Here is a 23,900-nt window from a genome sequence, read left to right as displayed (position 1 = left end):
TGTTTCCTGTCCAGGAAAGGTTGTAAACCTATATGACATCAAAATCCGTGGGAGTGGTTTTATTATTTTTATTATTATTTTATCATTACTACTTTTTTGTATTTTATGTATTTTATATTCATCAGTGACTTTAACAGCCACTTAAGCGCTCACAACCTTCCAAGTATCCTTGGATTTCGTAACCGTACTACAAGGATAAGGTGGTTACTCCCTATGCCTGTAAGTATTATTGTCTGTAAATTGCGGTTGTTCTACTGGCCGGTTTGTCTGTTCTGAAGGCCGAAAAACCCGAGTTTCCGGGGCCGGCTAACTCACCTTTGGTTGAAAGAGACCAAATAAAGATTCCTCACGACACTGACGGAAATCCCAGGTCTTTCCGACCGAAGGCCTTCGTCTAAACTGACTGAGCTATGGAAGCTCTATATATTTTATATATTTTATACATATTTTTCTGTAAAAATTAAATTCAGTTTTTGTTTTACTTTACTCTTACTTCCAAAAAAGATGAGTGTGATTCTCACATCAGAAAAAAAATTCATTATCCTAAAATAAAGTTGGTTCAGGGGCAAGTAAGCTTTGTCGTGTTATGCGAATATATCCAGCATGTGACTTGTTTGCTCTACATAAAATATCGCAAATTTTAAATGGCGTTTTTCAGTAAATATGTCAATAACTGAACTTCTATTTCTAAATAATGTTTTAACATTCTTGTTATACAGAGTTATATACTGACACACTAATTTTTCGTTTATGTGTTTCCGTAGGTTTAGATTAATAATGTTAAAAAAATTAAAATTAAAAATAGAAAACCATGTTTAACAGAATGGTAACAGGATATGAAATTATTTTAAACAAATTCATCATCGTCTCTGCAAATTAAAATGCAGGATTTCTGTGTGTGTGTGTGTGTGTGTGTGTGTGTGTGTGTGTGTGTGTGTGTGTGTGTGTGTGTGTGTGTGTGTGTGTGTGTGTGTGTGTGTGTGTGTGTGTGTGTGTGTGTGTGTGTGTGTGCCTGCCTAATCCCATTCTAATCAGTGGGTGTCGGAGATTCAACAAAGAAGCACAGATTGTTTTTTTACAGCACGCAAAAAAAAAAACTGACTTGTTTAGAAATGTCCAATCTACACAATGCTCGACTTTTAAGAAACCATTCAGCTCGTTGATTCGTCATTCGTAATCCCATCCAACTTGTAGTTCGTAGAAATCTTATTTTTTTTATATTATTCATGTACGTGTCTTTAAAACTTTGCTTCAAATAAAAAGACTTCCGAGATCATACAAAATCGCCTTTAATGAAAAAGAGATAACAAATACAATGTCACGAACAAATGATTTTTTATTATTATTTTACAAATAACTTTGGCCATTTTTACACGGATAACTTCAACTTGAGTCCCAGATCCAAAGTATCAGACGCATGAGAGGTGCTATGAAATGTGAATCCTTTCAATGACTGATTATGATTTTCGATTCTAAATTCAGACAGAATAAAAACTTAAAAGAAGTTTCGTTGTTCATCCTAGTAGTAATGTGCGATTTCTGGCAAACCACCAAAAACAGGTCTATCGGTAATGCAATGGAAACTCAGTAGTAAGGGTATCGTTTTTCTGCAAGATGATTTTTCATTAGCAAGTGCACGCAACATACAAAGTATAAGAACAGAGAAATATAAATGAAAAACAATCGAACTGCGTATTGAAAGGATTTTAAAATAATGAAAGTAAGGAAAAACATATGTTACAATTATTTAATATTTTGCTAACAATTCTTCTGTAGCCTTCCTTCCTACTTATAACTTTATTTTGTTCCTATTGGTCACCATCTTTCCGTATGTTCGCATTCATTTTGATTAATGAAAATTAGTACACGAAATCTGCAGGTTATGAGAACTATCCCGATAGTCTCCTCAGGAAGGCAGAATAGCAAGTCTGCAGATTCTTCATCATTATTAGTCATTAACACACGTTTTCAACAGTGTCCATAAAAGATAAAAGTCACTGAATAATTTCGTTACAATGACGACTATGTTCTAACCATCTCTATTTTTATGGAAAACAATTTATATTATTTTAGTCCACTCTTGGGACTCCGTTTAATACAAAGTATCTAGTATCTGCTATTCAGTATTCAGTATCTAGTATCTGCTTCTTCCCTTGAACTTTTCGAATATTTCTTGTGATCTTTTGCTGGCTCAGTAGCGATACTGTGTCTTCTCTGACTTTCTTGACCAGTAGACTGAAGAAGCAATAGAAGCAGTTCATCTTTTGTTATTCCTTCTGTGTTTCTTGTCTTTTCTTGAGATTCGTGTCTTTGTGTTTGTTCCCTCTGCAATTGTTTATCATTTGATACCAATCGCGACTGACTGAAGGGCGCAGGCGCCACTTGACTTTCATGTGTTGTCGTTTTCCATTGGTTATCGTAAGACTTCTCTTGGCTAGGCACATGTTGCTGATTACCGTAATTAGGAAGAGGCTTCTCATATTCTATAGAACTACGAGGTTCATTAAACTCTTGTTTCTTATAACTTTCTGCTGTTTGTTGATGCTTATAATCTTCGTTTTGACCGATAACACCAGAAGCTCCATGTGGATGATCTATTTTATGTCCACGAAACGACTGCTCAGAATTTTGTTTAGCATCTGTAGACTCTGGATGAATTGGGCCACTCATTTCTATGTGGCTGTGTTGGCGGTTTTCTCTATTATCATAAGATTGCTGTTGATTCAAAATTCCTCTGTTGGACTCTTGTTTTGAAAATCTTGAATTCTGCGAAGGATCACTACCACCTTGGAATCTCTGGTTAAAATGAATTTGTTCTCTATGAGGAAGTCCTAAAGGGTTTTGTGTCACTATTGTTGGTTCTTCATCATATCTAGTATGGTGTTTGTCATGAGCTGCTGATTTTGGAAGGCTTTTGTGAGTTTCAAAATGCTGACTATATTGAACTTGCTGTTCGCCGTTATTGGAGTCTTGCTGATGTCCATGACCTTCTGGACCTTTTTCTGATGGTTGCAAATATCGATTTTGTTGAGGGCCTCTATATCCTGTTGTTTGTTGGGTATCAAATTGTGAACTATGCGTCTCAAAAGGGGGCTGCTTCTGTTCCTGTGGTCGACCATAAAATGGTTTTCTGCTAGACGATTCAACATTATCTTGTATCCCAAAACCTACAATCACGTTGTGACCATGGCTTGGTTGGCGATTGCTTTGCCCTACTTGAGATTCTACAACAGTTTGTCGATGTCGTTGGCCGAATGCTAACGGTTCAGGCCCATAGCCTGTGTGATGTTGGCTAGATCCAACTTTAAGCTGCTCCGAAAATTCAGGTTTCGGCTTGCTCAATTCCCGCTGTTGATCAAAATTTCTTGCATTTGTGAATACCGGTTTTTCATGAATTGCATGATCTCTTAGTGCTGGTTGCTGCGCATGTTTTCCATTTTGCAAGTGAGAATTAGGTGCTGATCCAGTTACGAATTCTGTATTTTTCTGTTGATTAAATACAACATCTTGTTGATGGCCGTAGGACCCTACTAATTTGGATTGACCGAATCCTGTAGATGGGTGCTGCCTATGATCTTGTTCCAAGGGCCTTTGGTGACCAAATTCTGAAGTCTGCTGCCCATATGCTGCAGAATGCTTGTTTGACCGTTGCCCATATATTACATCAGCATTAAGATTTTGTGTATTTCCATGAACGTGAGCTTTTTGTTCAACAAATCCTGGATTTTGGGGCTGTTCGTGTACAGAAAATTTTGGTTGGCTGTATCCTGCATTAAGTTGTTGTTCATGTCCTGTAATATGCCCTATTCCGCTTCCTTGAAGCTGACCATATGGTATCCCTCTTTCTTCATCAAATCCAACAGGTGGAGGCTGGACATTGCCTGAAACTGGTCCTTGATTAGATTGGTGGGCAAAGCGTGCATCCTGATGTTGCAAGTATCTTTCCGAATGATGCTGTTGTTGCTGTGCCGGTTCTGCATTTCCTCTGGGATATTGTTGTTGCTCTAGATGTAGATATCCTGGTGGACGCTGTGGCTGTTGCTCTTGCAGTTGTACATATCCCGGCGGACGCTGCGGTTGCTGTTGCTGTAGTTGTCCATATCCTGCTGGATGTCGTGGTTGCTCTTGTTCCAATTGTAGGTATCCCGCCGGATGTGGTTGTTTTTGTTGCTGCAGTTGTACCAAACCTGCTGGCTGTTGTGGCGATTGTTGTTGCAGTTTTACATATCCTGCTTGCTGTTGTGGTGGTTGTTGCTCCAGTTGTACATATCCTGCTTGTTGTTGTGGTTGTTGTTGTTCCAGTTGTATATATTCTGCTTGTTGTGCTTGTTGTTGCTGCACCAGTTGTACATATTCTGCTTGTTGTGGTGGTGGTTGTTGCTCCAAATGTAGATATTCTGGACGTCCTGGTTGTTGCTGTTGTTGTTGTTGTTGAAGAGCTCCTACTGGATACTGCTTATTGCCTGCAACACCTTCCAGGAATTTTGACTGATCTGTTTGTGATTTTTTTTCTTTAGTAAATGTAATCAGAATCACGGGTATCTTTTTGGGTTCGTCATCGTCTTCTCCGTGTTCTTTTTCTTGATTAATGTTGTGGCTTTGAGACAGACCAGCACCGTTTGCACCCTGTGGCTGCTGAATGGAACTAGATGCATGAGGTATGGAATATGCTTCTTTGTGCTGTTGATATTCAGTAGGCGGGGCTTCTTCTCTAAATTTCGAAACTGTAGAATATGCCGAAGCTGACACTGGAGAAGTTTGCTTCTGCGATGGAAGGCGGATTAATAACAGCTTGTTTTTCTCTTCACGAGAGTTGTCATGATGGACTTCCCTACCATTCTGCTCGTTCCTCTCAGAGGGGATCCTAACCAGAAAGGCTTTCGGTGGCAGGGCTGCTTGAGACTGGAATGATGTGGATATTGTCGATGTCAGTCCAAATAAAAAGACAAGAACAGTGAGGAGTACCTAAAATAAAATTTCGTTTTAGATATGCCTGTCATATAGAAATAGTTCAATAAATTTATTAAAAATCTATTATAATATATAATACAATATAAATTATAATATATAAATCTATTAAAATCTGACTGTTTTAAAGTCATTGAACTAATATGCAGTTTATTAAGTGAAATTATTATTAAAAGAATATTTACTGCTTCAGTACGGGAAAGATATGATTTAAACAAAACAAAACAAAATAATAATAATAATAATAAATAAATAAAAAGAAAAGTGCAAACTATTAGAAAAGTATTTCATAACTCGCGGAATTTTATAGAAAAAACAAGAGCAGCAATACTTTTATGTTAAGAATAAATATATGGTAATCCATCATCATCATCATCATCAAATTCCTGCCATGTACCCACAAGGGGTGCACAGGATATAATAGTACTACATGAAAAATTTACATCATTACTAACTTCCTATCTACAATTTTCCTCAAAATCAGTCTGTTACTTGTCAAGACTCCAACATTATCGGATCTTATATTTCTGTCTTCTAAGGCACTTTGTACCGTATCAATCCACCTATATCTTGATCTTCCTCTGGGTCGTTTTCCTGCCAACCTGGCAAAAACACTTATTTTGCTAATCTTTCCTTGCCCATTCTGTTTAAGTGACCATACCGCCTGATTAGCTCTGCTAACGCATTCCTGATGCTGACAATGTCAAGTTCTTTCCTAATATCCTCGTTTTTAATATGATATTGCTATTGATGCCATCAGTTCACGTCCCTAATATTTCTCAGAATCTCATATCTGCCGTCCCTTGTCTTTGATCAAGTGTTTTTTACTTCTGACCCATAAGTTAAAATTGGTTTGAACACTGTCTTGTATGCAGTGTTCATTCTGTTGTCTATTTCCATATTTAATTTACCCTCTTCACTAAAAATCGTGCCTAAGTAGCTGAAATGTGTTACTTGTTCTATAGGTTCTCAATTCACAATGCAGTTGATATTTTCACTGCATCTGACTGTTTTCATTGTCTTTCTCTTGTTACTGTTGACTTTATACCATATCTATTACAACAGTAATTCAATTTAGTCAGGTAATCTTGCAGACAGACTTGTAGTGGGTTTATTTATTAGTATAACATCATCCACATAAAGCAAGTAGCTGACATTAACATCTCCAATTTTGATAGCAGGTTTAATATCACTTTCCTTCATAATATAATCCATATAGATAATGAATAACAGAGGTGATAATGTACATCCTTGTCTGACACCATAATTAACATGAAACCACCTTCCTGTACTTCCTTGAATTCTAAATGCTGACTTACAACTCAACTAAAGACTACGTATTGCTTGATATAATGCCCCATCAACACCATATAAATGTAGCGTTTTGAATAGCTTCTCTCTCTCTCTCTCTCTCTCTCTCTCTCTCTCTCTCTCTCTCTCTCTCTCTCTCTCTCTTGGCACCTTGTCATACGCCTTTTCCAGATCAACAAAACTTAAATACAGATCTTTCTTATATTCCCATGATTTCTCAACTATATGTCGCAAAGTGAAAATCCGATCCTGACAGCCTCTATTTGACCTAAATCCAGCTTGTTCTTCACCAAGCTTCTCTTCTACAATCCTTCTCAACCTTTCCTCAAGTATACTTGTCATAAATCTTACTAGGAACACTCAGTAGGGAAATACCTCTGTAATTCTCACAGTGAGCTTTATTCCCTTTTATATAGATGGGTACTATGAGAGCTCTATTCCAATCATCTGGAATTCGTCCCTCTGTCCAGGCCTTCTGAACTATGCAGTGCAGCCACTGTATGACTTTTATACCTCCATACGTGAGCATTTCTGGTCGAGTATCATCTACTCCTGCAGCCTTTCCACATTTCAGGAAAGTAGAAAAGGCTTTTTCTACTTTCAAGTATGGATATGTATTCCTGACTGCATGCCTGGTCAGTGTTTTTTACTGACCGCTGTGCTGTCATCACTGCTTGTTTCATTTAGCAATTTTTCGAAGTAATTACTCTATACTTCAAGGATATCTTTTTCTCCAGTTTTGATGTCACCTTTGTCATCTCTAATTCCTTTTACAGCACTCTTTCCTGCATTTCTGAGCTTCTGCAACAACCTCCAGAATATTTTGCCACCTTCTTGATATTTATTTTCTATGTTCTTACCAAAGTCTTCCCGTGACTTTTGTTTAGCTAGTTTTACACAGTTTTTAGCTTTCTTTCATTTATCTCTGTATTCTCTGAGAGCACAAGCTGATTATTTGCTTCTTTTCCTCCACTGCCTCTAACTTCCTGTGTCCACCATGGAGTTCTGATTCTTCTATCCTTGCAGACAACTTCATCACATGCCTCTATAGATGAATCAATGTTTTCTTCAGGGCTTGTCACTGAATCTCTGATGTTTGGTTTCAGTTAAACTCTGTCATTTTCTCTTGAATAATGTTTCTGTATTTCGGTCTACAGTTCACATCTGAGAGCTGCTCAACTTTAATTTGCTTTAAAACTTTCTTACATGTTCTTCTTTTCAATATGAAATTCAATTTTATCCTGCTTAAGACTAATTGGTGATTAGTCTTAAGCAGGATAAAATTTCACAATTTCAAATCCTCTGTACACTCTGGTGTCCTGCACCAGTGAGAAAACATCACTATCTACAATAACATAGTCAATGAGACTTTTCTTATTCCTTGCCTCTTCTCTCCATGTGAATTTGTGGACATTTTTATGTTGGAACATGGTGTTAGTAATAACCAGTCCATGTCCTGAGCAGATATCCAATAGGTATTTTCCATTATTATTAGCTTTGCTCTTTTCTCCAAATTTGCCCGAAACATTTTTGCATGTCTGAAAATCATTTCCTATTCTGCTATTTAGATCCCTAAATTGTAATTCGTATCAAGTAAAGGATGATTTTTTTAACTACACATTACAAGGAAAGTTTCATCTTCGTAACGCCTTGCCCTTAAGGAATGTTTGAATTCAATTCAAGAATTTTCTTAATCAGATGGGAAGATTACTATTGTGATGTCTGTGGATCGGTATGCGCCCATTTAGACAAGAAAAATTTGCAATGGATAATCTGAATTCGTTGGGCACCCCTCGCATTCGTGCTCAGTAATAAGTTTAGTTAAGAACTAACTTCTATGTATTAATGATGCCAATGTTGGCAATAATAAATTAAACGATTAAGATCAATAACGCCGTTATAGTGTCTAGAGCATGGTTTTTGAACTATGTGAAACATAAATTAAAAATACAGAAAAAAAAATAGAGAAAAAATCCTTAGCACATTCGCTAAGGTTTTGTGGCATTAATTCTCTCATTAATGCCAAAAAAAAAATAATAATAATAAATAAACTACGAACATAGATACATTCTTTAAACAGTTTTGAAACGAGAGATTGATTTGACGGTTTTTCTTTTAATATTTGCAGTAGTTATGCTTATAGATTGTATTGAATTGTGATTTAATAGTTATTAATAATACACATAAAACAATATAATACACATATTGAGACCTTAATATACACATATACACATATTGAGACCTTTCATTTTTGAAAATAACTTAAACAGATTTATATGCCTAAAATCATTTAAGTATTTAAAAGAATAAAACAAAAAAAACCAAAACAGGCAAATTATAATCTCAAAACTTTAATTCAAATAAGTGGGATATAAAAATTAAATTAGAAAAAAATATTTCAAATAAATGCAGTCATTTGGAATGAATGTTTTCTGATTTGCAAGTAAAGTTTCTTAAAATCTTCTTTGCAAGAAAGAGTTTGGAGCTTTTTCTCTAACAATACTCATTAATTATGAAAGAAATTTCGATTTCGATTTAAAAAGACCTGTTTATTAATAATTTTAAACAGATTATTTAGTATAATAAAATAATAAACATAAAAGTTTAAATAATCGAAACCAAATCAAGCACCTAATAATTTTTTAAATAAATAAATTATAAGTAAACTTTTGATTAGCGTTTTTTTAATTGATATTTCATTAAAGTGAAATGAAACTTCATTAAAGTATAGGATCGTCACCTTATGGTTCTGTACAATTGAGTAACTAAGGTCTGTTCCAAATGCTGAAGTATTTTTCATCTGCATTATCAGTTTTCGTATTGCAAGTGCAGTGGCTGTGATACTCTGATACAAATATCAAATATTTGATAAATCTGCAAACAACATCGGGATTCAGATCACAAAAAAAATATTGCTCTGAGAAGTTTATTTCTATTGGAAAGATTAAATCATTATCATATCGGATCACACATGTTAGATTCATATAAAAAAGAAAAGAAAAGGAAAAACCCCGAAAGGAGAGTCAAGATCCACTTTTAGCTTCTTGTCCAGAATTTGAAGAGCACATGCAACAGCGTGAACTTACCTGAACATCAGTGCTCTCAACAGGAAAAGACTAAGGTTTTATATGCTTTATTGGCAAATACACAAAAGTTTCTAGTTGAAGTAAAATAACTTTTCTTTTCTAGCCGAAAAGAAAAGGAAGAACCCCGAAAGGAGAGTAAAGATCCACTTTTAGTTTCTGGTCCAGAATTTGAAGAGCACATGCAGCAGAGTGAACTTACCTGAACATCAATGCTCTCAACGGGAAAAGACCAAGGTTTTATATGCTTTATTGGCAAATACACAAAATTTCTAGTTGAAGTAAAATAACTTTTCTTTTCTAGCCTGGTTGGACAAGTGGACAGCATCTCTGCTTTCCAGCCAATATGTTATTGGTTCGAATCCCACTGTGAGTGTGGATGCCAGTAAATGACGTTAGCTATTAGATAAATTTTATGACCAAGTCTGAGACAACCACTTTACTTATTGGAAGCCTGAAATGACTAGAAAAAAAAATTCCACATTCGATCTCCAGAGCAAACGAACAACCAAATTATCTAGCCTTTGCCCACACTTGGTATTAAATGCATTGTAGATTTACAGCTTTTCGTGGATAGGAGTTGCATAAACAAATATTCCGAGATGTTGATGGCAATACAGATATCTTATTTCCATTAAAAAAGGCGCATTAACAATCTCCTGTAATTTAAAAGTTCGAATCACTGAATTATTTGTAATCTTTGTACACAAAGCTCCCTTTATTTTTTAGTACCTCAAGTCATTTTAGCTCATGTTATTTTATCTCATTACTGATTCTGTAAACAGTTAACTTTTAATTTTATAATGAATCGTTCCTATTTAACTAGTATGAAAAATATAATCCTAATAAAGCTACTTTGTTTATTATTATTATTATTCCTAATACCTCCAAGGAGTCCGAAGACTCATCGCGGGAGGACACATATTTATTTGTATTTAACATTTACTTGCATCTAAGTTTTTGTAAATACTATATTTGTAGCTGGTATCTTATTGCATTGTATATTTGACAAATATTTCTAAATTACGATACAAATACAGGATATATTTCTCTAAATCCTTTAACCGCCTTACCGGCCATTATGGGTCAAATACGCATCCTCATATGCTTCGTATCCATCATATATTTCAATGTAATATCAATGGTATTACAATTTTAATATGCACTTCGCATCCATGGTAACTTGGACGTATATATACGTCCTGGCCGGTAGCGTGGTTTTAAACGAATGTTTTCTTTTCAAACTGGATAGACTCTATATAGAAATGTTTTAGTGGTGACTATTTGAAACTGTGCTACTTTAACCACTTAACTGCCGCATAATTGGGCCACAGTAATAATTTTTCCACGCATCTGTAATTTAGATACCGAGTAAGCGATTTGTAACACACGCTTTGAAGAATATATATTTTTAATTTAATGGGCGTTGAACTATAGCATCGCACGGTCTCATAAACCGGAATAGCTCCCTCACCCCACACGGTGCATGTTAACTATTAAAGGAAGTAGAAATTTTATATTTAACTTACGCATCTGAAAGAAGAGCCGAAACACTACAGAAATGAAATCACTAGGAAAGTTATGGGGGGGGGGGGGGAATTGAATATAATTCAGAAATGAAGGAATTTTTAAAAAAGTGTTTTACAATCAGTAAACGGATGGATAACAAACACGAAAAAGATTAATAGAAATATGTTAGCACTGCAAATCGATAGAATTCTTAGAAAAATAGAGAAAAATCGGTAAAATATTAGTTCGATGACTTCTCATTCTCTTTGTAATCACAGACCTATTCAACAAAGATCATTGCAAATAAATTTCATAATAATAATAATAATAAATTAATCTTACTTGCTTGTTTATGCATTTTAAAAGACAAACATATAAAAAAAAATTTTTTTTCTTCTTTCTTATTTTTCTCCTTTTTCTGTATTATTCTTTTTATAGAATTCGAATGCTTAGATGCAAGCATCTTTTAGGTAATTTTGGTTGTGTTTTTTTTATGAAGACATCTCTCATAAAGTTATTATTAAATGGCAAAGTTAAATCAACAGACATCATACTATTAGTGGAAAAGCTTTATTATACTACGATATAAATAATCATATAAATATAATAGAATTTTAGTGTAGAAAATTATTTTTAGAAGGTTAAATTAAAAAGTAGCTTAAAGTTAAGAATGTTTGTCTACATAGCAGCAGCAGTTTTTTTTTTCATAAGCAGCTCGTAGCTCTGCTTCTTTTTCTATTTTCGCCAGGTTCTTTTCTAACTCTGAATTCAAGTTCAAACAAGCCAGATTTTCAGTTGATATGAGTGTTATTTTAGTTCTACAATTTTAGATCTTAAGATCAATAATAGCCTCAAATAATTTCACCTTTCCTACAAAAAAAAATTAAAAAAACGAATCCCCACTTTCTGTTTTATTCCTCCCAACCACGTAGTTACAGGACTTCCATCTTATGATACATTGTGACCATTTTTGTAAATGTAATAAAAGTTTCTCAGTTAAAATTTTTCTTGCGACTTCAATAATTTAAAATTTTTCAAAACAGAAACTCTGTCAGATTCTTTCATCTATCATTAATGTAATTATCTGTCGAGGTACTTAGCCCATCTAGGACTGCCATGTTAAGTATTCCTTGGACAAAGAACTTAGAGAAAAGTGTCCTGTCAAAACTATAACCTACAAAGTAGTCTCTCTCCAATATAGCTGATAAATTTTCCAAACAAAAATCCTTGCATTGAAAATTTAGATAATAAACATCACCAGTGGGAGAGCGGTTTATTGTTGCCAAGCTTTTGGTATGGACAGGTGTCATCTTCCCGTAAAAACTTCCTTGTATCGTATGTTCTTGTTTCCTGTCTACGCTAAGCATTATCACAGAAGAAACCTGTTCGTTCTCGCCTATAAATAGCAGTGGACTCACCTGTAAATCACGCCTGTGGTGATAAAAAGTAGCCATGCATTCGCTTCTGCTAAATAAGAGGACAATTTAAGGTCGTTATTCTCAACCTCGTTTGTATACCACCCTACAAAAGAAACAAGCAGACGTTGAGCCCCCGACAGACGCGTTTTATCATGCCTTTGACAATGTGACCTCGTTGTATTTGAGGCTCGAGATATAAAATAGCCAAGATGAAAGATGAGATAAAAGTTCATAATTATGAAGGAAAGTTAAGGGTACGTTGCATAAATCGTGATCAGTGACATCCATTCTTCGGAAGATGATTCACAACTTTCTTTTTTATTGACTTTACACAATGATCAACCTGGATGATTTTATTACCGTTTCTATAGGTTAGCTGAACTTTCTTGCAAAAGATATAACCAAGTTTTATTCACTTTCTTTTTTGAAAGTAAGTTGTTATTAGTAAATATATTTTCGCAGGTGGGTGTGTGTGTGCATACTTCTAGTATTCCAGGATATGTTTCATACTCTACGAAGCAATTTAGGGCTTTAAGGGATATTTCGAAGATTTTAAGAGATTTGTAGTAGAAGGCATAAAATCTCACTCAACTTAAAGTATACAGTATGTCTTTTTTTAAGTTTCCTTTATCTAGATTTCTTTGTTTATTACAAAAATAATATTTATTTAAAATTAAAGATAACTTTTAAAAACAATCTTTAATTTTATATTAAAATGATAAAAATGTTTTTATATTTAAAAAAATATCATATTTAAAAAACACCTTTTTTTTAAAAAAAAATTCACTATAAAAGATGAAAAATTACCGGAATCGAATTTCTTGAACTGTCTGACATGTAAAATGATTATGATTGGTTATTGTTCTCTTCGCTCCCAGTCTATCTCCGGATGAGGGGGGGGGAGAAGCTTAAGATTTCGGAGAGGGGGTTTTCTTGGGAGAGCAATTTGAGTCTCCGGGGAAAGTGTTTTCCGGCATGGCCCATGAGGGGACCTTGTCGGCGGATGCTTTTCCTTGGAATATGAGCGGTTCTACTCAGTGGCGGGGTGAGCCTGGCATTGAGCGGAACCAACGCTGACTTGGACGATCTTTCGGTCACTTATAGGGATTGATCCTGGAGATCGCTTAATTTTTAGAGAGGGCTTTACTTAAATACCAGCTCCCGCTGAAGGGACTTAAGATTTCGGGGAGGGGTTGCCTTGAGGGAGCAATTTTAGTCTCTGGGGAAAGTGTTTTCGGGGTGGTCCATGGGGGACTTTGTCTTGGATGCTTTTCCCTGGAATCCGTGGAATATGAGCGGTTTTGCTCACTGGTAGGATGAGCCTGTCACTGAGTGGAGCCAACGCTGAGTTGGACGATCTTTCGGTCACTCATAGGGAGTGGTCTGAGGGATCGCCTAATTTTTAGAGGGCTTTACTTAAGTGTCTGCCTTTATTGGTTAGAAAAACTATTTAAGGATTGGACCGATGATTGGAAAGACCTAGGTTCAAATCCTGTTCTAGGGTGAAGAACCTTAAAATCGTTTTTCAACAGAATGTGAGTTACCTGATCTCATACGGAGGGGGTATGGGCTTGTCATCCCACAGAAAAAACTGACCAGAAGAATATACACAATTAACAGATAGACGAAACTGGCTTCAGAAACTTAGTTATTTCAAATCTAGCGACATTTTGTGTCCAAATTATTCTTCACTTTTAAGCATAGCAAAATGCAAGTTGTATCTTTATTAACATTTCATTATTCTATATATTTATATGAAATTGACCACAAACAGGATCGCCAAACACGGTCAGGACTGGATGATGTTGATTATCTCACATAACTTGGAGCACAGATCAACTAAGAAAGGAGAAAGATGCCAAAATGAAATAAAAAGAAAACTCTCACAAGGAAGAATCATAATATCAGAACTAGAAGAAATCAGGATAAATAAAAATATCTATGAAAACTGGATTGATTAATACTCATGTTTCTGGCCCTATTACGAATCTCGGATTCTCGCAAAAAAGGATGGGGGAGAAAAGATAAACAGCTTTAACTATACATGTGTATAGCGTTGGGCTTTATGACGAATGGTTAGAACTTTCTAGACATAGAAATAACCAACAAAAGTATTATTAATCATCTAAAGATAAAAACCTGATAAAAACTCAAAAACATTATTAATCAAAGAATTCTAAAATACGTTGGAGACATAAATTTAAAAAAATAAATAAATAAAAAGAGAAATAAACATCGAAAAACCATCTTACATGCTAAAATGGAAAGAAAAAGAAGAGATAAAAATCTGATGATAAATCTTCTTCAGGCTAAGTTTCAATTTCAAAATGAGAAAGCAATAGAACAGGCACTGTTCTATTGCTTTCTCACGCTTTCAATTCTTCTTTTTCCAATTATAAAGTAATTTTGACAGTCTGCTACTGTTACGCTATTTTTATGATTTAGGATGACACATCAAACACACTCCCAGTGGGAACGGTCATTAAATAGTTATTAGAAATTATAAAAATTGTATTTCCAAAACGGAGGAAACTTCTTATTAACCCAAAATCGAAACCTGAATTTTGACCAGAATCACCTGGAATTGGAATATTTTGCATCGATCACTAAAGGAAATTCCTTATATTATTCAGTAAATGGTATAAAAACAGAGCCGGTTTATGATCTCCTCATAAATGGTCTCCCAGAAACAGCTACAGAACATCTAAGAGACACAGTAATACAACTAAGCCAAAAAATTGGCTCTCCCATTGAATCAAGAGACATCCAGACAGTGTATCGGTTACCACAAAAAAGGAAAAGAGAAAAAAACACCCGTCCTTCTCCCGTCGTAGTGCGACTCACCAACAGTCCAACAAAAACTACACTCATAAACTAGCAGGATTAAAAAAATCAGTAGTGAAGGATCTGAAAGGAGACCACGACAATACCCCAATATACTTGTCCGAATACCTAACGCCATATTACCAGAAAATATTCTACCAAGAAAAGAAGGTAAAAACAGAAAACAATTACCAGTTTATATGGATAAGAGACAGCAAAATATTCCTAAGAAAGATACAAGATGCAAAACCAATCGAAATAAAATCCGTTGACGACCTCAACAGGCTGCCACATTGAAAGGAATATGGACAACTCGTAAAGACCGAACAGCACACCAACCAACATTAATGCAGACCATCAAGCAGACGTAATCACCCCGGAATATGATAACTGCCACATTCTGAAATCAATAACAGAATGGAAACAACTGACAATCCCCAAAAAAGGACTATCTATTCTCCACATCAACATCAGAAGCATTCAAAAATACTGGCTGACTCTGCAAGCTTTTCTGAAGGAAGATATAGACGACATAGATATTTTAATATTGACTGAAGTATCCACGACAAACGAAGAGGCATCCACCTACCAAATGCCACACTTCCAACAACACAAACACTGCAGACAAACAAAAAGAGGCGGTGGTATAATAATATTTACCAAACATAAACTAGAAGTAACAGAAACAAACTATAAATTAGAATACGCAGAAAACATATGCATCGAAATTAAAAACACCAAACAAGAAAACTCCCTGATATTAAACGCAATATACAGACCACCCAACTTAAGCACCACAAAATTCCTAGAAGAACTAAACAAATGGCTTTCAACCACGGAAGTAGGCACCTCAGAATACTTGATGATAATAGGAGACATTAATATAAAATTAGGAACATAATAACAACACAGAACAATACCTAGACCTATTATCGGCATAAACATAACCCCATCCATACAGTCGTATACACGAGAAGAGATAGTCGGAAACACAACAACCTCATCCTGCATCGATCATATAAATATAAGGGTCCCCCCAAACAGCCACACAGCAGCCGTCATAACATGCAAACTGGCAGACCATTATTTCACAGCATTGCAGTTACACACTGAACCAGAACCCATAAAAATCACTGAGACTACAAAACAGTATTATAGCATTCTAAACGAAACAATAGTAAACGATGAAATCAGAAAAACAGACTGGATGCAGATAGCATCTTTAGACTCTGCTGAAGCTATATATAATAATCTTAAACTTGCATTTAACAAAATATATAACAAAGCATTAACAAAAATAAAAATACGTCCCCAAACGAAACAAAATCCATGGATAACAGAAAACATACTAACAGACATACAAAGAAAAGATGCCCTATGGAAACAACTTAAAAAGTCGCCGAACAATATCGCTTTAAAAGCTGAATACAAAAGAAAACGGAATCTCCTAACAACACAGATAAGAACGGCAAAAAGAAACTATTACCGCAACAAATTAACAACAGCTCAGAATGACATAAAGGAAACCTGGCACCTGATTAATAAAATGCTGGACAATATACACAGAACCACTGCCTCAGAAACAATAAAACACAGCTTTGCCTGCGACCCCAAATCCCTCAAACAATTGGCAAACAAATTTAATCAGCACTTCGTGAACTCTGTCCAAAAGCTACAAGAAACAACCTTTCCTCACACAAACGAACATTCTGCACTAGGTCCACGAGCAACCGAGTCGATTTGGTTCCCCACAGTAATAAAAGAAGAACTATCACTGGCAATTCAACAAATTAACCCTAACAAAGGACCGGGGATAGACGGAATCAGACCAAAAGACATCAAGAAACACTCAACCAACCTACCTCCAGTTATACAAAAACTGTTAAATAAAATCTTCGAAACGGGACACATGCCTGAAACACTTAAGACTGCATTAACCACACCCATACACAAACAGGGAAAAAGAAACATTATAAGTAATTATAATGTTTCGTGACCCATCGCCACGCTGTCTGTAATCAACCAAATCATGGAGCGCATCGTGCATCAGAAACTCTCCACATACATTGAAAAATTTCAAATCATACCCAAAACACAATATGGCTTTCAAAAAAATAAAGGAACGGCAACACTCCTGGAAGATTTCACAGATCTAATAAACGCTGCATTGGATAAAAACAGAATAATATTAGTGGTATTCATTGACCTAACAAAAGCATTTGACACACTAACACACAAAACCTTGTTAACGAAACTAACCCATATAGGAATTGGAGGTCGTCTACTCTAATGGTTTAAAGCATACATGAAAAACAGAAAGCACACCACATGTATAGGATCAGCATACAGTAAAGAGGTACATGTAACCTGTGGAGTACCACAAGGAGCTGTCCTATCTCCCATTCTATTTAACATATACACACACGACATAAGCCAACTCCCCTAAAAAGTAAAATCTTCCAGTACGCAGACGACACAGCCATAGTATCCATTCACAACAATGCAAATATCGCTTACACAAATATGCAACACGACATCAATCAAATCACTAACTGGTTAACTGAAAGCGGCATATATATAAACCCAGGGAAAACAAAGCTGATGGTATTCAAAAATCTCCAAACCCTGCCCATAGAAACTAAATATCTCACGATCCAACATTCATCCTCCTATACACAAAGTGTAGAACCTAAAATCACAACCATCACATAGGTGAAAACAACACGCTATCTTGGACTTCACTTCGATGCTGATCAAAGTTGGAATAGCCATACAAACTACCTACATACCAAGCTTAGGATAATAGCAAGCAAACTATACAGATTAAAAGACATTGCCCCAACCCACATAAAAATATTAATCTATAAAGCATTATGTGAAAACATTTTAAGATACGCAATCACATCATACGTATTCTGCACAGACTATAGACTTAACAGGCTACAATGGTTGCAAGATAAAATGATAAAACTGATATTCTGGGAACAACCCACTCTTATGCAGGAAGCACGGACAAAACACAAAATATTTAAGGTGAAACACTTATCCCACTACACAGTCATATTAAAACACTACTACAGCCCAACATATAGAGTAACCAGAACAACATATCAAATAACAAGATCACAGTCAACAAACTACATAACATATAAGTACAACAATCACCACAACAAAGCCACCCGAAACTTCTACGTACCTGACATGATAAACAAACTGCCGTTCGACAACAGAAACCTAGAAACATACAGAGAGCTGAAACAGGCGCTGTATAAATGTTATAGCGAGAATGAAAATTAGAGCAATTCCTGTTTCTCTCCCCCCCCACGCAGACACACACACACAAACCTATGACAAACCCCCTCTCAAAAACCATCACTACAAGAACACAAGGAAACAAACACACCATGTCTAAATCCAACCCTATTTGCACAAAAAAAGAAAAAAAAAAAGTTAAACTGTAATAGCCGTTGAAGTCTTCCAAGCACGTACCATCAGACAGTAAAATCAATACCTGGCTTGTGACCATTACAGGAACATAACCATGAAACCACCACCATCTATCATCTATTATCTTCCTCAGATAAGCTCTGCTAAGCTTCGAGGAAGAAAATTATTAACTTGCAAGTATCTGTTAATCACAATTGTAACATGTTATAAATATTATATATATATAATTATTACAGCATCTATGTATGCAATTTATCTGAGACAAAAAAAAAAATAATAATAATAATAAATAATAATAATAAATAAATAAATAAATTATTATTGTTATTATTATTATTATTAATATGTATATTCTATATTCAAAAATTCTGTATAATCTTTATTGTAAATAAAGTCACTCAATATGTTAAAAAAAAGTATTATTATTATTATTATTATAATCATTATTATTAATATTATTAATTTTTCCAGACCCAAACCATAGAAATAGCATTTCAATATTCATCCATCCATCCTCCTATATACAAAGCACTAATCACGTTATCTCGACTTCACTTCGATGCTGATCAAATGCCGATTAAAAGGCATTGCTCTGACAACATAAAAATACTAATCTATAAGGCATTAGGTGAAAATGTTTAAAGATAGGCAATTACATTATACTCATTCTGTGCAAAGTACAAACTCACCACATAACAATCGTTGCAATATAAAATGGTAAAAGCAATATTCTGGGAACAACAAAGAGAAGATCCCACAATCATTCGGGCCTCAATGACAGAACACAAAATACGAATATTTAAGCTAAAACACTTGCCACTACACAGTCATGCTAAAGCAGTACTCCAGTCCAAACTACAGAATAACCAGAACAACATAACATAACATATGAGTATAATGATCATTATGAAAAAAGCCACCCGGAGCTTCTACATAACTGATATGATCAGCAAACTACCATTCGATAACAGAAACCTAGGGACTTACAGAGAGCTGAAATTCTATCTAGATATCATGGCAAGATGGAAAATTAGAGGAGATTACGCCAAAAATATATAAATAATGTATTGTGTAATAATATGTGTTCGCTTATTACTTTAGTAATAAATGCACACACACACACACACACACACACACACACACACACACACACACACACACACACACACACACACACACACACACACACACACACATATCAAAAATGAATGTAGTCAACAATTTGAATATTGAAGTTTTGTACTGATAAAAATTTTAATAATGTTTTTAATTGTACATGTGTAAATACGCTGTATAATAATAAACTTTGATATTGATTGAAAAAATTGTTATATTATATTATATTATATTATATTATATTATATTATATTATATTATATTATATTATATTAACAGCCCCACACAGAGGGAGTTTACGTGTGGTGTTACTTGTATCTACGATTACTTTTTGTTTCACCAGACAACGAGAACCTCCTGCAGTATGATTTAAATTACGTTTTGAATAATGCACGTAAACACTTCCACATCGCAGTGGTGTTTTGAAAATGAAGGGAATACGATTGGAATAGTGAGTAATATTTATCTTTTAACAGAAGTGTAGAATTTTTACTTTCCGCACCTCAATTCCTAGCCCCGCCCCCTCTTCATTGTACTGCAGAGATCAATCGAACAGAGTGTGCGCTCAGTAACAGACATAGCAGATGGAGATAGTATTATCGCCCTGTCATTAACTTAAAAAGCGATTTGTATTATCTCCTGTCTAATGTTTATATTAACGCTCTTATTACAATTAACGGTAATTACGGTTTTTGTAACAAGCCCAGTTTGGAAATTCTGAATAGGTCATTGGACTTAATACGTAAAGGAAAATAGAAATATGATATATATTGCATTAATAATAAGAAAACCTAAAATTGTTATGCGTAAAACTGTCTACCATGCACTGTGAAGTAGTCAATATTGGATATCTTGTCACTGAATGAAAGCAGACACTTGACTCAAGTCATGCTCCTCGGCGATGGGCATTTTAATTTTTTAATAATCTTAAATAATAAATATTACTGATATTGTACTATACACACATTTGTGAGGAAAAGGTGAAATGAATCAATAAAATTATCGATATCTCGTGCAAATAATTGATAATACCTTTAAAAAAAAGTAAAAGAAGGTCGTTCTAAAAATACATAAATTAAGAATTAAGAGTGATCAAGTGGGAAAATTAGTTCAAGAAATCCGACTATAAATGAATGATTTGGGTCAGTTTCCGCTCTTGTTATGAGAAGTTTTGAGGAAAGTGGTAGAATTATTAGAAGCTAATAGATATGAATATTAAATACCTGTGAAAGTATTCTACACAGAAAACGTGTACTACTTGAATATCAAGTGTGGAGTAAAGTAAAGAGACAACGATCATTACCTAACCTAAGTATTATCTGTTGGTTAGAGTCAATAGTTTGTAAAGAGGTTTTGGGGACATCGCTCCAGATTTAGGAAACGAAAACAGTACTCAAAATCAAGACAAACCTGAGATTGTCGCTGAGTACTTACTTGTTCATGAAAGAAGTGTAGTACCACCAAAGCGAAAGGAGTACAGCTTTTGATGCTGAAACTGATTTGGCCAACATACGTGTATGGAGAAAAAAAAGTCATGGATTAGTATTATTTTAAAAAAGTTAAAAGAAGGTACGAGATATGAGTCTTATTAAACCATCTGGAATATAAAAATGTAAGAGGAATACCAAGAAAGCAGAGTTTGGATGCAGTATAGAGGCTATTACTCTACTAACATATAAGTAGTATAATTATCTGACATCAGCCAAGCAGCATCAAAACTTAAACTGCAGCCAATCTCCTGACTTCTTAGGGCCTAGCTCAATTTATTCTCATGAAATGTTTTTATGAGATAAGACATTATGCATTTTCTAGATGAAATAGATGAAATAGATAGATAATAGATAAAACTCAGCAAATAAACTAGTTTGAGCAATACCTGTGGGGAATTTTAGCATTTCACTTTCTTTCTCTATTCTTTTTACGTCTCTTTCCATTTTGTACTAATAGTGCCGAAATTGTCATCAAATCTTAAAATAAATACATAAATAAACACGAATTTCAAATTTGGTTATGCATTTTGTAGAGCTGCCTGTGGAAGTCTGGGTTTTGATCCTAATGATTTCTATAATAAGGTTTGGTGAGGTGACTCGTCGTGATAATACTTACGAGTTGCTACTTTAACACTTGATTTTTTTAAAAACGTTTTAGAAAATACATGAAAAGTAAACTGATGAATGGTATTATTGTTAGCAGTTCTTATTGCCAAACAAAAATAACATAAAGAATTTAAAAAAAAAACAAAAAAAAACGTTTTGCATTGAATCTGAGCTCGTAGAGCACATTGGGTTATTTGTTATTTGTTTCAAGGCATTGTTGAGAATTAACATCTTGTAAAGTCTGACTGCGTGTTCACTCCTGTGTTGTGTAGTGCCTTTTTAGCGATTTAATTCCCACAGGGCAGATTTCAAAGAATGCAGCACGTGTGATAAAAACTTTCAAAATGTTTAAAATTTTCAAAATGTTTTAAAATTTGCTTGTCTTCATACAGAGAGAGAGAGAGAGAGAGAGAGAGATTATTAGGTAGGATTCCAGCGAGGGACAACTTTGATGCCAATGCACACTTCAATGAATCCAGTAATGTTTGCATAATTTTTATGGATTTCTCTAAAACAGTTTGGCTTGTATTTGTAAATAAACTTATAAACTCATGCAGCAGTAGAGGCTCTTTCGGGGCAAGCTTTTGCAAACATCCATCGAACTGGGACTCTGACTTGTATTTTGTCATTTTATCTTATATGAGTTTATCGTATTACGGTCGAAACAACTGATGCTATGGGAGCAGCATATTAAATATGTTAATGGAATGTATTTTTTTGGTGTGTTTATCTGTTTGTGGGAAGAAAAATCATGATCCAAGCTGATGCAAGTGATAGAAACACGGCTGTGGCGCTAATTTATACGCATGCTGTTTTAATGGACATTATTCCTAGGACTATAATAACAATCATACGTTACTATTTGTTAATAAACACTGCCGTGATTTTTCTTTCTAATGAAAGCCTAAGTCGCTATTGATTCTCTTCTTGTAATAGCCTTCCCACACTAGCATTAGAAGTAACTTTGAAAATGTTGACATAAATCGTGGTATGCGTTTTTCCCAGGAACAGACGTTACGTATGTTTTATGTAAACGTTGTTTTTTTTTTCTTTTTTCATTTTTTAGGCGGCTATGTTCATAACGGGTATTTAAATATAATTTCCCTAACCTCGTTTTTCTTTCGATACGCTCCAAGGCTACGGAATACTAAGTAGTTAACCTTTCTAAACTCCTACTTTAGAAATAAAGTTTCCCGCAGAACGGAAGAACTTGCTTTTAGCCTGAAACTCTAGGTTGGAAGATGTTACTACTTTTTTGTTTCCCATAAAAGCGCCGGCACCACGAAATTATTAATGGGTTCAGCATCCTAGAATGACCCAGATACGCACTCGACCATATTTCATAAAGCATGACTTGATTAACAGTATCGGATATTGACTTGTTAATTAACTAATAAAGTAAGTAGCTACACAACCATGTATTCTTCAGGCCCTTTTCTTTTATGCCATTCGTTTAGATTTTAATTATATGAAAATTCGATGTAGAAGTATAGAAAATTTCATATAGTCAAAATTAATAATAATAATAATAATAATAATAGGAAATTTTTTAGTAAATTATATAGATTAATAAGAAGGGATAAAATATCTTTACAATCGCATGAAAATTATAGGTAAGTTCAATACGATAGATTAATATTCTTATACGACTTTGATATGGGAGGTTATACTTTTTTTCCAATGTGCAAAATTAATATTATATGTATATAGATATATAGATATGAATTTCCTCAGTTATTCCTTATTAATATATCTTTTATTTTAAAATTTTATATAAATATTTATTTATAAATATTTTTGTTATGTAAATGTTTATAAAATATTTACACCATAATAAAAATGAAATAAAAGTTTATAAAAGATGGTAGCAGTGATATTTTCATTCGCGACCCCAGGTGATTTTATAGGCATTGCCCACAAAGTGTTCCTGGTGAAGTTTTTACAGAGTAATTCACCATTGCCTCCCCCCCCCCCGAAATTTTATCCGGGACCGGCATACTGCTGGGACGTATTCATGACTGTAATCCACGTGTGTGCATTCACTGGGCCGGTTTGCCTGTTCTGGGAGACGAAAAACCCGAGTTTTTCGGGTGGAAAAAACCCTACATCTATACGATACCGGATAACTC

General features: G+C 34.7%; 1 protein-coding gene across 1 annotated transcript; it reads right to left on the bottom strand.

Moving 5' to 3' along the window:
- Nucleotides 1-1,296: 1,296 nt before the first annotated feature.
- On the bottom strand, nucleotides 1,297-9,690 carry LOC150104141 (uncharacterized). Its single transcript, XM_090396403.1, has 2 exons — nucleotides 9,565-9,690; nucleotides 1,297-4,965 (listed from the first exon to the last, which is right to left on the bottom strand). Exons 1-2 carry the CDS (start codon nucleotides 9,688-9,690, stop codon nucleotides 2,128-2,130), a joined length of 2,964 nt encoding a protein of 987 aa, XP_090252529.1. The 3' UTR covers nucleotides 1,297-2,127.
- Nucleotides 9,691-23,900: the final 14,210 nt, after the last annotated feature.

Source organism: Typopeltis vanoorti, chromosome 8 (genome assembly GCF_054136105.1).
Source record: "Typopeltis vanoorti isolate ZY-2024b chromosome 8, IOZ_Tvanoo_1.0, whole genome shotgun sequence".
In the NCBI taxonomy this organism is placed as follows: Eukaryota; Metazoa; Arthropoda; class Arachnida; order Uropygi; family Thelyphonidae; genus Typopeltis; species Typopeltis vanoorti.
The sequence above is the reverse complement of the archived record's forward strand: the minus strand, read 5'-3'. Positions and strand labels throughout refer to the sequence as shown.

Excerpts from the sequence above, each read along its gene's own strand:
- LOC150104141 (XM_090396403.1), bottom strand. The coding sequence starts at position 9,690 with ATGCTGTCCACTTGTCCAACCAGGCTAGAAAAGAAAAGTTATTTTACT. Across the intron at positions 4,966-9,564 it reads TTGAGAGCATTGATGTTCAG|GTACTCCTCACTGTTCTTGT; the intron begins GTAAGTTCACTC and ends ATTTTATTTTAG.